The following is a 15,022-nucleotide window of genomic DNA, read 5'->3' as shown; positions in this document are numbered from 1 at the left end:
CTGCTGAGCAGCTGCAGGAGATAGGTTGCCAAATACAACCTAGCTACCTTGGCAGTCTTTGCTGGGTTGAGATACTACCAAGTTAAAATGTTGTGGATTAAAAAAAATGCTGATCAGCATCAGAAGTGAGCTGTCAGGCTGCTGGGATCCACAAAGGAGGCTCACATTTAGAGAGAGAGGGACTCTATGGATTGTAGGTGGATAGTATCTGCTACTGTGCTGGCAACTTCCTATGATTTTCTCTTCAGAAATGAGTGTGTGAAGACAGAGAAAAGAGATGAAAAGGAGACCTTGAGATGAGTAAGACCAAAGTAGTCAAAGATTTCAAGGGACTGAGAGAAATACTCCAAAACCAAAGGCACTCCTGTGTTGTCTGTGTCACCGTTGCCCTGGACTGGATCTCAAAAACTTCTTTAAGTACTCATCTGAGACACAGAGAGACATATTGAGAAGCAGAAAGAAATTTTCTGAATGATTCTGATTTTTTCCATAACCAGCTCTATTTGCACAGGGGAGATGTGGGGCTGGCTACATTTGAAGCATAGACATAAGCAGGTTGTGCCTATGCCAAGGGGCCCCTCCTCAATTCTGTCAACACTCCTTGCACAGCTCTGCCTTGACCTGCCACATCTGCTGCTTTTGTGCCGTGGTCCTTCAAGAGAACTGCCTTAATGCAATCCAGGTTCTGCCTGTGGCGCTCCTGCTTGTGTCCCCTTCCCATGCACACAGACCAGATGCATAGCAAGGAAGAACAAAGAGCTTCAGCCAGCATTATGCTAAGTGAGGGGAGATGAATGACACCAACATTTGGCACATCCAGCAAGGGTCAGATATGGCAACTGCAACTTGTGAGGAGACTCTGGTGAGAAATGTCTTAATGTGAGAACACTGAGGGAAGTGAGATAAAGCACTTAGGAGAGATCAGAGTCCCCTGAAATGAGCATGGAACAAACAATGAGAGGGAAAAAGAAAAATGGGAGCAGTCTGTTCTGCATCTCAATCTGAAAGTAAAATCTAGCTGAAGGAGAAGACAGGGAGAGACACAAAAAGAACACGGAGAGACACAAAGAGAAAAATTGTCTCCTGTTTGTGAAGTTTATAGGAAAGAAATAACCCAACCCCCAGCAGATTCCAGGCACCTTCCCTGGAGCCAAGACCATAGGCAGACAACAGTGAATGACTGTCCATGGCGGCAGCTCTTGAAGGGGATCCCAGAGAATAAGGATGAATCCAAGCTGCAAGTGCTGCAGAGAAGAGGGTAAAGGTCTGCCAGCACCAGCAGTTCGAAGGCACCCACTCCAGCATGAGGAGGTGCACAAGCAATGGATACGTGAGCATGCAGTGAGCTTGCTGGACATATTCGAGGTGCTGCCTGCATGGCTTGGCATTGGTGCATGCCCTTGCCCTTGCCCCACATGTCCCTTTCCCTGCAATACCTTCCCTATCCTGATACGCCACCAACTTGCCAGCTTCCCTTCATGGAGCGGTATGGAGGACCTACTGTAGCCTCGAGTATGGATGTACAGAGTGACTGGCCAGCAGGTACAAGAAAACACACTAGAACTTCCCCCTTAGGCAGTACTAATTTGTATTTCCCTTTTCTATTCATCGGTCTGTTTTGCTGTATATCCAGTAGCCCGTGCTGTCAAACATCCAGACTAGATACTGCCAAAAGCAGACACCTGCTACCTGAATGAGAAAATCTGGGAGGCCTTGGGGACAGAGGCTACTTCACTGGGAAGTTTCCTGTGTGTATTTGCACTCCTCTGAGTGCAGCCTGCAAGGGATGCTGCAGAGCTGTGTTTTGCCTGCAGGATCCAGTCTCATGCACTGAGCATCAGGGCCCAAAGTTGGATGAGAAAGACAGAAGCAATACCAGTCTTGTCTCCTTATTTACTCTGTAGGCTGTAGGGGAGAGATCTTTCTGTACACATAGATACAGTTCAGTTATTTTAGATAAACTTTATCTGGAGGGAAGCAGATACCGCTAAAGCAGTGGTTCACACAGTGAAAGTAAATAGAAATTTTTGATACAAACTTTAAACTTAACAGCAGAAAAATTAAGTAGCCTTCCTTTTAAAACAAATACAAGGGGTATATGATGATACCAACAGCAGACCTGGAGGAAGACGGGAATGAGAGCAGCCCAGAAAATAGACTGCAGGTTTAAGGGAAAAATCTAAATTTAAGTTCTTGCTCTGTCTTGGGTGTGGATATGGAGCAACTCTTCTGGGTTTTCTCTTTCTTCAGGCTGTAGAACGAGGAAAGTATCTTTCCCTCAGAAGGTATGCAGACAAAATAGACTATGAAGAGAGGTGAAACACACAGAGCAAGCCGAGCTGTGTACCTTAGCACAACACCATAGTTCTGACAGAAGGCAGGAACAAGTCAAAAGGGGAATAGTGGCTCTGCCACCACAACTGGAGGACAGACTGCATGAACAAGGCGAGATGACAACCTGCAGTTTATTGGGATACTACTGTAAACAGCCTCTATCTCATTTCCACAGCTACAGTACCCTCTACTTATCTGCAATACATTTAATCAAGATGTTTCTTAGGGAACTAAATAAAGCTTGATGATGCTTCATGGCTGGGTTGTTTAACTGGGCTCATAATTTTGATTAATTAAGATGCTTGCAGGTGTTGGAGTGGTACTTAGGCAGCATTTTGGATGTTCAGAGGCAAAGGGGGTTTTGTATCCCCTTCAAAAGGATTTATGCCAGCGCTACTTCAGCAAAGCAAAACTGCCTTCAAGCCCTTGCAAAAAAGTTAAATCTCTTGTAGCTGGCAGTAGCCCTATTTCTGGGAAGCTTGGCAGCCTTGCATGTCCTTTTGACCAGTTTCCTCTTGGGATGATGTATGGGGAAAAAAAAAACCCAACCTTTTGCCTAGGGCAGCCTCTGTCTCCCTGATAGGAAGAAAGTAAGAATGTGAGAGGATCTCCATGTTGTGATGGTGCATTCAGGCAATGGACCCAATCAGAACAGCAAATTGCCCAGCCCCAGACCAATGTTTCTATTCTCTTGAAAACAGCAGTAGAGCTTGTCCTTTCAAACAATGGAACATACGAAGCCTGGCTTCCTATGAATGTGTTCCCCGTATTCATATACCTTAACACCGTGATTTCATCTTCCCCCTGACAGCACATCTCCCTTTCCCTGCAATACCTTCCCGATCCTGCTATGTCACCAACTTGCCAGCTTCCCTTCATGGAGTGGTATGGAGGACCTACTGTAGCCTGGAGTATGGGTGTACAGAGTGACTGGCCAGCAGGTACAAGAAATCACACTAGAACTTCCCCCTTAGGCAGTACTAATTTGTATTTCTCTTTTCTATTCAGCAGCAAACTTTCTTACAAAACATACTTACCTCAGATTTTCTCTCTTGAATGCAGACAAAATGCCACCAGGTTAAAAAATATTTGGGGAGAAAATAGGACATGGATAGCAGTGTGACAAATGCTCATTTCTATAGGAAACTGAAACACCGGAGAGAGGCACAATGTGCCAAACTCATCTTCAGTATCAAACATTGACATTAAATTAAGCAGCACTTGGTGACTTAAGACTTAGTAAATTACTACTGACAACTATAAATGCAACATCACCTCATGGATAGAGCACTAGAATAGGGCTCACAAGAGCAGAGTTTTACTTTGCTTTGCCATGGATTTACTGAATGAATTTGGGCAAATGTAATCTTCACATGTGTAACAATACAGGTCAATCTCCCACTTTTCCTGTAATCTGTATAAGAAATGTAAAAATGAAGCAGCATATTGTCTAGGGACCACAAAGACAACCTTTTTCCAAGAAACAGCCTTACTGTAGCTTCTTGGCAACCACTGGCACTACAAACTGAGTCAGGAGTAATGATGTCAGCCTTTTCCTACATCTGCATTGTTCCCCTCCACCATAGCTTTGTAGAGTAGGAATAAAAGACATTCAAATGCAATTGATGGAAACTTAAGCAGATACAAATTGGAGTGGCCCCATAGTGTTATTGGCATATTTCATAGCTTGTGATGAATCATAACTGAGGTACCCATTTTCCAGTGCACTAACACTGCAGAAGTTGGGTCATATTATTCTGATCCAAGCAATGGGTCCACTTTTAAGGGAAGTGGTTGAAATGTCCAGACACCAGCTTGATTTGTCCTAGGAGTTATAATGCAGTATATTACAAACATGCTGTGAATTCTGAAAATTCCTGACAAAACAAAAAAATATACCTTGAAACTCGCTGTCAGTGTCTTCAATCTATCATGGAGAATTCATCTTCTCATTACAGCCTGCCACAAACTTAGCTGCATGCACACTGTCTGCAACCTAGCTGGTCAATTATCTTCCTCTACTTCTATGCCAGAAGAATTCAGGACCCAAGCCATTTTGTTTTTAAAGTGCGTACAAGTTTTTGGTTGTGTGCCTAAACCCCATCAACATGCAAGGCCCTGCTTGTCCTCTCCACTTTGATCATTAAGCAAATACCTTTGTTTTCTGCATGATTAACAATGTTAAACGAATATATTTGTCCAGCAGCTAGTAAAAGAAACATTTTGGTTACCCACCTCTGTATCTCTGGATTGGCCAAAGAAAAGCTTTTGCCATATTTCAGCCTTTAAGTGATGCTTTGTTATGCAAAGTTCCTCTTATCTCACTTTTAGGAAGTCTCTTGGGACATAACATAGAGAAGGCAGACTGAAAGGTAACTGCAACTATTCATTAGAACACATTCTTTTATTAATCAAGAAAGATCAGAAAAATAGCTGCAGAGCCAGCAGGTGAATAGATGACACTGAACCATACATCGTCAAAAATTGTTCAAAAGAGTTGAGCTGTTCAACAATCCAACTATAGTTAGTTACCTTGTTCTGCCAGTGTAAAGGAGCCTCAGATGTGGATATGGATCCCTGAAGAGCTTTGATCTTCTCATCAAGAAGTAGCTAAGAGGAGAATTCTGAACTGACTCTAGTCCCAGCACTGGAGGCCAAGCAAGGATATCATCATTTGCAAGTTTGCAAGTTTGACACACTGGCCAGAGCCTCATTGTGCTATTTATCAGCCATAACCACAAAAAGACTTTCTCTGGTTTACAGAATTGTAATCTATTTTCTGATTCACAGAGCCTGTATCAGACCAAAGGAGGCAGAACATTAACTAGAGCAGCACAAGAGCTGGACAGCCTCAGCTTATAGAAGCTATGGGTGCTATGTTCCTCCTGACTCATTCAATTTCTTCAGGGATATTCCCCATGGACTGTTCAAGGGAAACAATCTCGTGAACAGTTAGGTTTCAAGAGGACTTCAAACTAAGAGATTATTTTTTGCAAACTTTCTCTATCTGTCAGACAAAATTTATGAAATCAAACTTCCTTGATAGTCTCAAGGTGACTTCCAAGGTCTCCTCTTCAGAGAGAAAACAAGCTTTTCCATTCTTGCTGTCTACACAGTAGGGGAGGTGCAGCAGCAGCTTCCTGTAAAAAAGGACACAGTGAATTTCAGTGTCTCAGATTGGGTGAGCAATTGAGATGGCACTGCCAGTTACTGCTTGCAATTTGCCCATCAGTATACCAAGGAATGTTCTTTCAGTATATCTCATGACAGGTTGCGGGGTTCCTGCAACACCTGATGCACAGCTATACAGGCCCTGAAATATTTCCAACACTGTTCCTTTCTTTTGGCTGTGGCTATGACAACAGTTTCCAATGATGGATTGTTGGTTCTCTCCACTGCTCTTGCTTTTGCACAGTGCTGCATTTTAAATACAGAGGAAGGAGGAGCTGCATTGATAATGCTCTCCTGGTGGTAAAAATCTGAATAATGCATAAAGCCTGAGTGTGTCTTCAGGAGTATATCTTCTCCAGTAAAAAGAAGTGGTGCAGCCTGATTATAGATTCTGGCCAGTCCAGCTTCAATAAAGGATATGTCTACACTGCAAAGCACAGTTCAAGTATGAGAATGGATTTACAGTTATAAAGTTCCTGGGATTTTAACCTACATTGAAGGTTAATTCACTGATCCCCTACCTGTGGCTCAGGCACATAATACACAAAGAGAGGATGGATCTTGGACCCAGGAATTATTCCACAGTCCCTTGCTATGTTAGAAACACAGCTTTTCCTGGAATGGCTGACAAGCCTTCTGGTTTATCTCCTCATGAGGATGTCTCTGTCTGGACCCATTCAACTCTTCTCACTGACAACAGTTCAAGTTTACTTGTTCACACAGAGTCTGGACTTTTATCCCTCTTATCCCAGGCTTATATATTAACAATATAAATGATGGGCCAGTCTCGGACCTCCACTCGATTGACAGTGCAAACAGAATCAAGGACACTTTAGAATCAAGAGAACTGCCCAGCCAAACTCTATAAAACCCAACAAGACAACACGGTCTAGTTGGGGATTACTTTAAATTGGGTTTTAAGTCATACTGATTCTTTTCCAGACCTTTTCATCAGTCTTGTAGGAGCTATGGCTGAAAGAGTTACAGTCAAAACACCTTTGCACCACACCTACTGGAGGCAGCCATTTGCTACAATTTGGAGAAGTCCTTAATCAGCTTGGTTTAGAATCATCCCCAGGACTACAGAGTTGGAAACAGTTCCTTTCAGCCCTCCTACACATCTGTGAGAGTACAGCGTTTTTCAGTATGTAGAACTTGAAATCTTGTTTGTTTCTTTCATACTGAGAAGACTTGCACTTATATTTGTGAAAGCAGCATTGGCTCAGGCTGTACCCAAGCAACCAACAGATTTACAGCAAACTTTTTATTTGCTAGGCTTGTGACTAGAGACAGCTGGATACTCAGAAGATAGCAGCAGATCTGAGTCACCAAAAAGAAAGAATTGTAAAAGAAAAAAGGATGCTGAGGTTTTTCTACAGCTGCAGTATTGTATTAAGCTACCTCTTTTACTACCTGCAGGTTCTGCAAGTCGCCAGCTGCAGAATTATTCCTCCTGATTTTCCAGTTTCAGAGCTAGCACTTCCAAACATTCTTCCACCCCTGTTGCATCTTTGGGTTAAATCCAAGCAGGGGGTAACCGACTGCCCTGGTTTTGGCTGGGATAGAGTTAATTTTCTTCCTAGTAGCTGGTATAGTGCTGTGTTTTGGATTTGGGGTGAAAATAATTTTGATAATGTTAATATTTTTAGTTGTTGATAAGCTGTCAAGGACTGTCCAGCTTCTCATGCTGGCCTGCCAGCAAGAAGGCAGGGGGTGCACAGGAAGCTGGGAGGATACACAGCCAGGACAGCTGACGCAAACTGGACAAAGGGATATTCCATACCACGATGCCATGCTCAGTATATAAACTAGGGGTTTGGCTGGGGAGAGCTGCTGCTCAGGAAGGGGCTGGGCATCAGTTGGTGTGTGGTGAGCAATTGCATTGTGCATCACTTATTTTGTACATCCTTTTACAATTATTTCCTTTTTAAACCTTCCTTTTCTGTCCTGTTGAACTGTCTTTTATCTCAACCCATGAATTTTACTTTTTTTTGCCTCCCATTCTCTCCTCAATCTGGACCAAGGGGGTGGGGTGGTGGTGAGCAAAAGGCTGTGTGGTGTTTAGCTGGCTGCTGGGTTAAACCATAACACTGAATCAGCCTGGTTTTGTCCGTGAGAAAGGTGGCTTTTCTATAGTTAGTCCACTAGGGACAGAACTTATCTGGGCCTTAATCCATGGTCTGCACCTTGAATTTATTTGCAGGAAGCTATTCACATATGGATCTTCCCACATCCCGTTCAATGCAGCAAGTCAGCCCAGAGAGGATTAAAGTTTCTTATGAAAGCACTCTATTGTGAAGAAGGACTTAAAGCAAAAAAGACATGGGAACTATTTGGAAATTTCAGGCAGGGCAATTGCACACTGAAGGAAATATGAAGGAAGACTGAGAAGTCTGTTTAATTATCTCTGATAATCAGTCAGTTGATTATCTTTGTAGATTTGAAATAGCCCTATAAAAAAAGAACTCAAAGGAAAACCCTTTGGGAAAACTTGTAACATTTCCATCTCTGCATTGATGCCTGGATATATCCACAATTTGGCTTTCAACTTCTGAAAAAGTATCTGCACATTTTTTACCATCTTCAGTTATATCTTTGTACAAATTAGTATTTAAAAAGCAAACTCACAAGAAGTCCTTCAAGACCATGGGCAGTTTATTGCCAGACATCTGGGGGCCTTGAAGCCTTGCTTTTTAAGTAGCCAAAATCTGTCTTAAAGCTACTTTTGCTAGAACAGTATCACAGATTCAAATCTAGCACACTATACACCTACAGATGGACTATGGTTGGTTTTGTCTGTATCTATTTCTCAAGTGCAATTAATAACCCGATGTTCATCTTTAGCTTTGCTTTCCACACAGCATTCAGTTGAAGGCTTGGTCAAACCTCCTTTCAAACAAGATATTAACAATTCTATCAATTGTGTTTCACTTACTTTTTGGGAGTTCGAAGGTCAAGAACCTTGTCCTGGATATCCAATGTTATGTCTGAGTATTTTGTCTCTGGCAGCTTGATTTTAATCTGAAATGATGGGCAGAGGTAAAGCTGTGATTAGATATGTAGCCCTACAAGCCATAAAAGATCTCATTTTCATGAATATTTTGATGCTAGTGTCAAACAGCAACATTCCGAGTAGGTAATTTGTATCACAGAAAATCTAACAGTGATAATGATTGCTTTCAATAACTTAATGACATGTACTGATAACTTATTTTCTTCAAAACCCTGAGCTGATAATGTACTTGACAGATGTTCTACATCCAGCAAAAGCCCCTGGCTTTGTGTATTCCAAGGACAGTGTACTTCTACTAGAAAAATTGCACAGCAGTTCTACATGTCCTGAAGTTCAGAAAGCAGGGAGGTCTTTGATTATATAATGGGACAGGATCTGATACCTGCAACTTTAAAGACTGTCAGTATTGTAGCATTCTGCTAACTCGCATACCTTGTAATAAATGCAGGCAGATGAAAACCATCTCCTTCCCAGCCCCTGTCCCCTCCAAATTTCTGTCCAAGATGAAACTTCATCTTAGAGCTACTTTTTATTTCCCTCAAGTCTGTATGTGACATATGCATTTACACAGATTCTCTTGAGTACACTAGGTCCTTGAGGAGATACACGAGTTCCTCAGGTTAGCAAGTATAAATAAGGAGGCCAAAGGCAGCAATACAGCTTGGTGTTTACATTCTGTCCCTCAAGAAGGCAGCAAGATTGAAAAGGGCAGAGAAAGAGCAGAAAGAAAGAATGGGAGATACAGGTTCAGCTCACCACCATATCTTCACAGCAGGCTGTGGAAGGGTCTTTCCTGCTCATCCCAAAGAAGACATCCTCTGTTCCCACACACTGTTTGAATAAAATCTGATACCTGAGAAAGAGAAGTAGTTGCCTAGTAATACTGTAGAAGGGGCAAGAGACTAAAGGAGATTGTATTTCTCAGAGGTCTGTAAATATCCTCATTACATTGTCTGTCTCCCTTTAAAGCTTCAAGCCATCTGCACTGGGTTTCTGTTCTGAGTTATGAGTGAGTTAGCTAGAAGACAGGTGAACATCATTCATCCCACCTTTCAAGGCTCTCACTTTGCTGCCTCTACTTCACCAACCAGCCTTTGCAGGATCAGGAAATGCAACCTAAGTGAATTGATAGTTATTAACTAACTAAACACCACAAACTCTTGGGAAATGGATTTGAAAAGGATGCTGTGACCATTACATGTGTTCAGTTCCGTCATTCAACATATTCTTGCAGCCTGAGCATAAACACTCTTCTGTCAAATTTTAATTCTTTTGCATTTGACCAACATTTATTTCCTACTCCACCATGTCTACAAAATGTAGAATCACGTACTCCCTTGCTCTAGATACTTAATGAATGAGGAAATACAAACTAAATATTGTATTTAGAACATATATTACTCCTACTAAATTGAGCAAAATAAATGGAGTAATTTATCTATAGTGTATGGAAAGTCTTTTTCATATCTCCAGCGTTCATATGTGTATGCAATAATTCCTAAGCCAATGAGAAAACTGTCTAATAGCTCTGGATGTGCCTCTCTAGCCATCTGTTTGCCTTTTGGGCCATTTTCCTTGATTCAATTTGATGAACTGTTAGAAAGATTTATACTCTCATTCATCTGTGCAACACAGGTCATAATTGCTTGAGGCTATAAAAGCACTGCATTTTATCCAGCATGGAGGTGAAGGGTCAAAAAAAAAGCATGAGAAAAGCTTCTGTCGTGTCCACAATGCAAAGACAGCATCTTCTATACCTCACAGGTGACAGTTTCAAGTGTAACTGTATGTGAGTCTATAGGTGAATGTGCAATCATTTTCAGAAATGCTGAGTCTAAGTTCAGGTGGGTCTCACTCCTGTGTTTAGATCAGGAAATTGAACACCTAAAAGCATGACTTAAATGGACAGAAAAATGAGGATTCTGGACTACAAACTAGCGTACAATATGCAGCTTCATGGGCTTCAGTCCATCTGCTCCAGCATTTAGCACTCCAGGACATGGCATCATAACACATTGATTAGAAATCCAAGGGCTGCTTTATGGATTGACCCTGAAGGCTTTCTGACCTCTACAAACTACAACTAACATGCCTGATAGTATGTATTTCAAGAATGTTTTTGTAATTGTTTTTCTACGAGCAAGGGGAAAAAACTCTGCGTTTAGGTTGCCCCTTGACAGACTAAGATTGAACGACAAGATTTAAAAGTTCAAAACTGCCTGCATATAGCCTCCCTTCCTGTAGTACTATTTGTCTCTATAAGCTTAATTCTTTGAAATGCAAATGTAAGTTGGAGTTCTTTATGAATTTATGAGCATGAAAAATGAATGCATATCTGTTGCAGCAGGAAAAGACAGGTATTTCACACAAATGGCACATCTGAAAGCTAGTAAATAATTTTGCTCGCCTCCTTCCCCTCCTAACCTCGCTTTATACAAGTATCTGACACTGCAAGTAATCTTAGGATGGGAAAAATCAACTCTACATTTCTGTTATGACATCAGAAGGTTTCCAAGGGAGAGATTAAAATCACTCCTCACACGTTGCTTTAGATGCAACACCGATATCCTTCCCTTCCCCTTCCATGACACAAGCTTTTTGGATGGCTGTTTCACTCAAATGCAGTACATGCTGTTTAACTCATTTCCATTTAATGCTATGTAAAGCCCATGCAGGCAGTCTCAGCTCACTTACTCTGGCTGTTCTCTAGCATCCCAGATATCATCAAATTCAGATCCTTCTGGGACCTCTTCTGTATTCCAAATAGTTTTCTTGTTTTCAGATTTCATTTGAAAAGTATCTGTAAGTGATGAGAAAAATCACCCTGTCATATTCATATTTTGGAATGTCTGTGTTCCTCTAGGTTTGCTGAAAACTCTGATTTTTCTAGGCTTTAGAAAAATCTTTGTATTAAAAGCATTCTAGCAAATGTTTACAGTCTCCTTCACCTCAGTATCTTACGAATTAGAATTTGCAGAGGAAGGATATTTTCCTTTCCCTTAAATCTCCTTTACCTAACCTCTATGTCAAGGAAATCCTCCTTGCAGGCATAAAATATCTAGCACTTCAAAATGGGTAAAGTGTAGAAGTATGAAATATTAATCTTTCCCAAGCCCCCTGACATGAGATTTTTAAGTGACCAGAGTCATTTACAAAAGGACCTCCTCCTCACATAGAAAACCAGATCTTCCAGTTAATTATTAAGCACAGCCCATACAAGGTACTGAAGACACATGAAAGTTCACAGGCAGAACACTATGGTTTATGCCTTTCCTACATGGAAAAATATGTTTTCTAGTAAGCTGGTAAATCTGCAGCTTGAAAGTTTTTATAGTAGAATCTCTAGTTATTGTTGAAATCCCAAGCAGAACTACTCTATTTGTTATATTTACCACAGTTCATTTCCTGCTACACTCATGCTGGTCCTTGTTGACCTTTCTTATGGCCCATAACTAAGCTGCCCAATAATGTGACAGCATTAGCTGCAGGAAGAACCTTACATTAACTTTGCTAAGACTAAACTTGTCTTCCTTTCTTTCCTGAGTACAATCCAAGGTGTTGACACAAATTTAGGAACTCTCAAGATCTTTGTTCTCATTGCCTGAGAGTCTATATGATGCCAGAACACCTATAGTCATGTAAAGCATGTAATTGTCCAGGGTTTCCAGGCAAAGAACTAGGCACAAGAAAGAGAAAAATGCCTCTCCATCCATTGCGGACACAACTGAGCAAAGATTCTATTTCTTCCCATGTGTGGTCTAAATAGGGTTGTGAAACTTTTGGGGGAATATGGTATGACTGTGTTTCACAGTACACTTCATAGCTCTTCCTCCTCATAGGCATAGGCTCAGTTCAGTTTACCCCACAAAGATCCTTTCAGGTGAGTACTTAGAAGTCCATCTTCCTTGTTTGCTCTAAGTAAGCATTAACAATTCCACAAGAGTACTTATATGGAGCTTTTTGCTGCTCAGTTATTATTCCGCTCAGCCCGTTGACCAGGCTGTGCTCTGTAGTCTGTTTACTGTTGCCACGTGAGGGTGCTGTTCTCTGGAGTTACCCTTTCTGCTTCTCTTTGTATATTTTGCAGGTAAGCTTTCAGGAAAAGAAGAATTTTACAATGTAATTGTAAAAATGTAACACACTTTCCAAGTCAAAGGTCAGTGACCACCCTCTTATTGAAGCAAACCCCATCAGTGGTAACTTACTAAAGCTGTTATAGTCTGCTAAATGGAACTGAATGCTAAAACTTACAAACACTCCTCCTTACCAGTGGTCTCTTTCTTTACTGGTCCAATACTACCAGGAGTCATGGTGCTAACAGAATAGTGTGGCTGCAAAAAAGGCAAATGGAACTTCAATCAATTTTCATGGAGCCCAGCTCAGTAACAAGGAAAATATCAATAAATATAAAATGTTATCTGAGGTCAAACAACTCCCTGCTAGAATCCAAAAAATATAATCCCACAATTTCATGACTGAACCACTGAATATTCTCTCTTCTTCACTCTCACCCAGCAGAAAGTGACCTTAACACACTGGGTTTAAGCAGGACTCCCAGAAGCACAGTATTACAGACAGATGTGTTTTTTTGAGTATTAGTTTCCATGGCATTTTGGCAAAATTTCCATGCTCTGCCTGCCATGTAAATATTGCAGAAAACCAAGGGTGCTATGTGAAAATCCCATCACAGCACTTGGATTCCTTTTGACAGTACAGATCATATGAGGCAACAACATTTTCCTCTAATTATGAATCAATTTAGTGCTAACAGGCCAATGTGAAGCATTTCTCTCTATATATGAAGATTCCTTGGTTTGATAAAAGTGCCTCATATGCACAGAACATCAAAATAAAGATTTCAATTTACCCAGATTGACTTAGACATAATTGACATCCCTTGAGGCAATTTTTCATTTCTGTCTCTGAAGCATCATTCATTTTATTAATAAGATGTAAACAAATTCTTATAAAATCAGGATGTTTACTGCAAAGATGTACAGCAGTAATGCTAGCTTTAAAAAAGCAGGCATTAAACAGCTGGAGGGTAGTTCAGGTGTGAAGGACAACATCTACCGCTTACTGAAAGGAAATTTCAAGGAATATGCACCCCTATTATTCCAAATATTATTACCTTTGCCACTACTAGTGCACAACTGCTGGGTCAGCCAGCAGATTTGGACGAACATTGCGGCATTTACCATTTTTTTTATCCATGTCATAACATGACTTGTTCAAAATCCTAAGAGACTTGGCAAAGTTTTGAGCCTTCTGCATTGTGATTGTTGGCACCTGTGACCCTCCTAGGATATTTCTCCCAAGCAGACACACATGCCTACATAAAAGCAGCAGTTGCATATTGCAGGAACAACATATGCTTTCGAACAGCTGTGATTTTGATCTAGTCCTGAGGTGAATTGATATAGAAGAATGGAAAAATATTTCTCTTATTAATCATTCAGATTAGAATGATCATCAGAATGATTGCTCAACCCTTCCCTATTCTACAGTCACCAACATATCTATTGTACATCGATGATCAATTATCTCTACCATTCTTCAATGCCTGACACACAGAATTAGTATACTCAGTCGCCTCTGGACATATAAGTCTTTACTCAGAAGTTGAGCAGCAACTTTTTGCCTTCATATGAAGTATTTAGTTATAATTACCTTCATCTCTGGCAGACTTCAGGGGGAAGTCTAAAGTATCTAAAGCTCTTTCAACTACATGTTCTTATTTTCTTCAGGCTGAAAAATTAAATCTCCATCCCATTTTGTAGTCACAATCACTCCTTGTTTTCCTGGGGCATCTTCATTATTCTCTCCCTCAAGAGCTTGTTACCCTAAAAGCAACTTCTAGATGTTTCAGTCAGTCCCAAGCCTTCAAAGGTTTTCATTCTCCTTTTACTCACTCTGGTAAAAGAAGCTTCTCCTCAGTTAACAAGGCTAGGCTATGGTACAACATGTAAAAGAGGCAGCATTTCATAAGAAATACTCACCAAATGTTCACCATCATCATCATCTTCTTGAGCATCACAAAGCAGTTTCGCAAGGAACTGCAGAGAAGAGCCTGAGGAAACACTGTCCATATCAATACCCACTGTTCATCTATGCAGAAAAAAAAAAGAGTGACAGATGAGGAGGGAACAAAACATGTTCCGTACTGTCAGTAAAGCACAATTTTTCTGCTGTGTGTTCTGGAAGGATAAACTTTAGCCAAATTCTTACATGCATGATATCAAAACATATGTAGTGGAACATAAACAACCTTTCCTCTTGCTGTTTAGTATAGACTTATGTTCCACAGCCATTACGAAAATCACACCTCAAACCCTAAGGCGACTATTAGGTCTGGCAGACGAAGTGTCAACATGGATTTGCTACTACTGCAGCCAGTACAGGAACAGCAGGATATCTTGGATCAGGCCAAGGGCGAGGAGAGGTCTTCACGCAGGCTCTCTGCCCATCTGCCTTGCTCCAGACAAGCTTAGGACAGACCCAGCT

At 41.1% G+C, this 15,022-nt stretch overlaps 1 protein-coding gene across 1 annotated transcript; it reads right to left on the bottom strand.

Moving 5' to 3' along the window:
- Positions 1-5,344: 5,344 nt before the first annotated feature.
- Positions 5,345-14,607, bottom strand: PIH1D3 (PIH1 domain containing 3). Its single transcript, XM_010294815.1, has 6 exons — positions 14,518-14,607; positions 12,786-12,849; positions 11,213-11,318; positions 9,275-9,371; positions 8,441-8,526; positions 5,345-5,474 (listed from the first exon to the last, which is right to left on the bottom strand). The coding sequence occupies exons 1-6, from the start codon at positions 14,605-14,607 to the stop codon at positions 5,345-5,347; spliced, it is 573 nt and encodes a 190-aa protein (XP_010293117.1).
- Positions 14,608-15,022: the final 415 nt, after the last annotated feature.

The sequence above is a fragment of the Phaethon lepturus genome, unplaced genomic scaffold (assembly GCF_000687285.1).
Source record: "Phaethon lepturus isolate BGI_N335 unplaced genomic scaffold, ASM68728v1 scaffold14089, whole genome shotgun sequence".
Classification (NCBI taxonomy): Eukaryota; Metazoa; Chordata; class Aves; order Phaethontiformes; family Phaethontidae; genus Phaethon; species Phaethon lepturus.
Note: the sequence above shows the minus strand (reverse complement) of the source record. Positions and strands in the feature narration are given on the sequence as shown.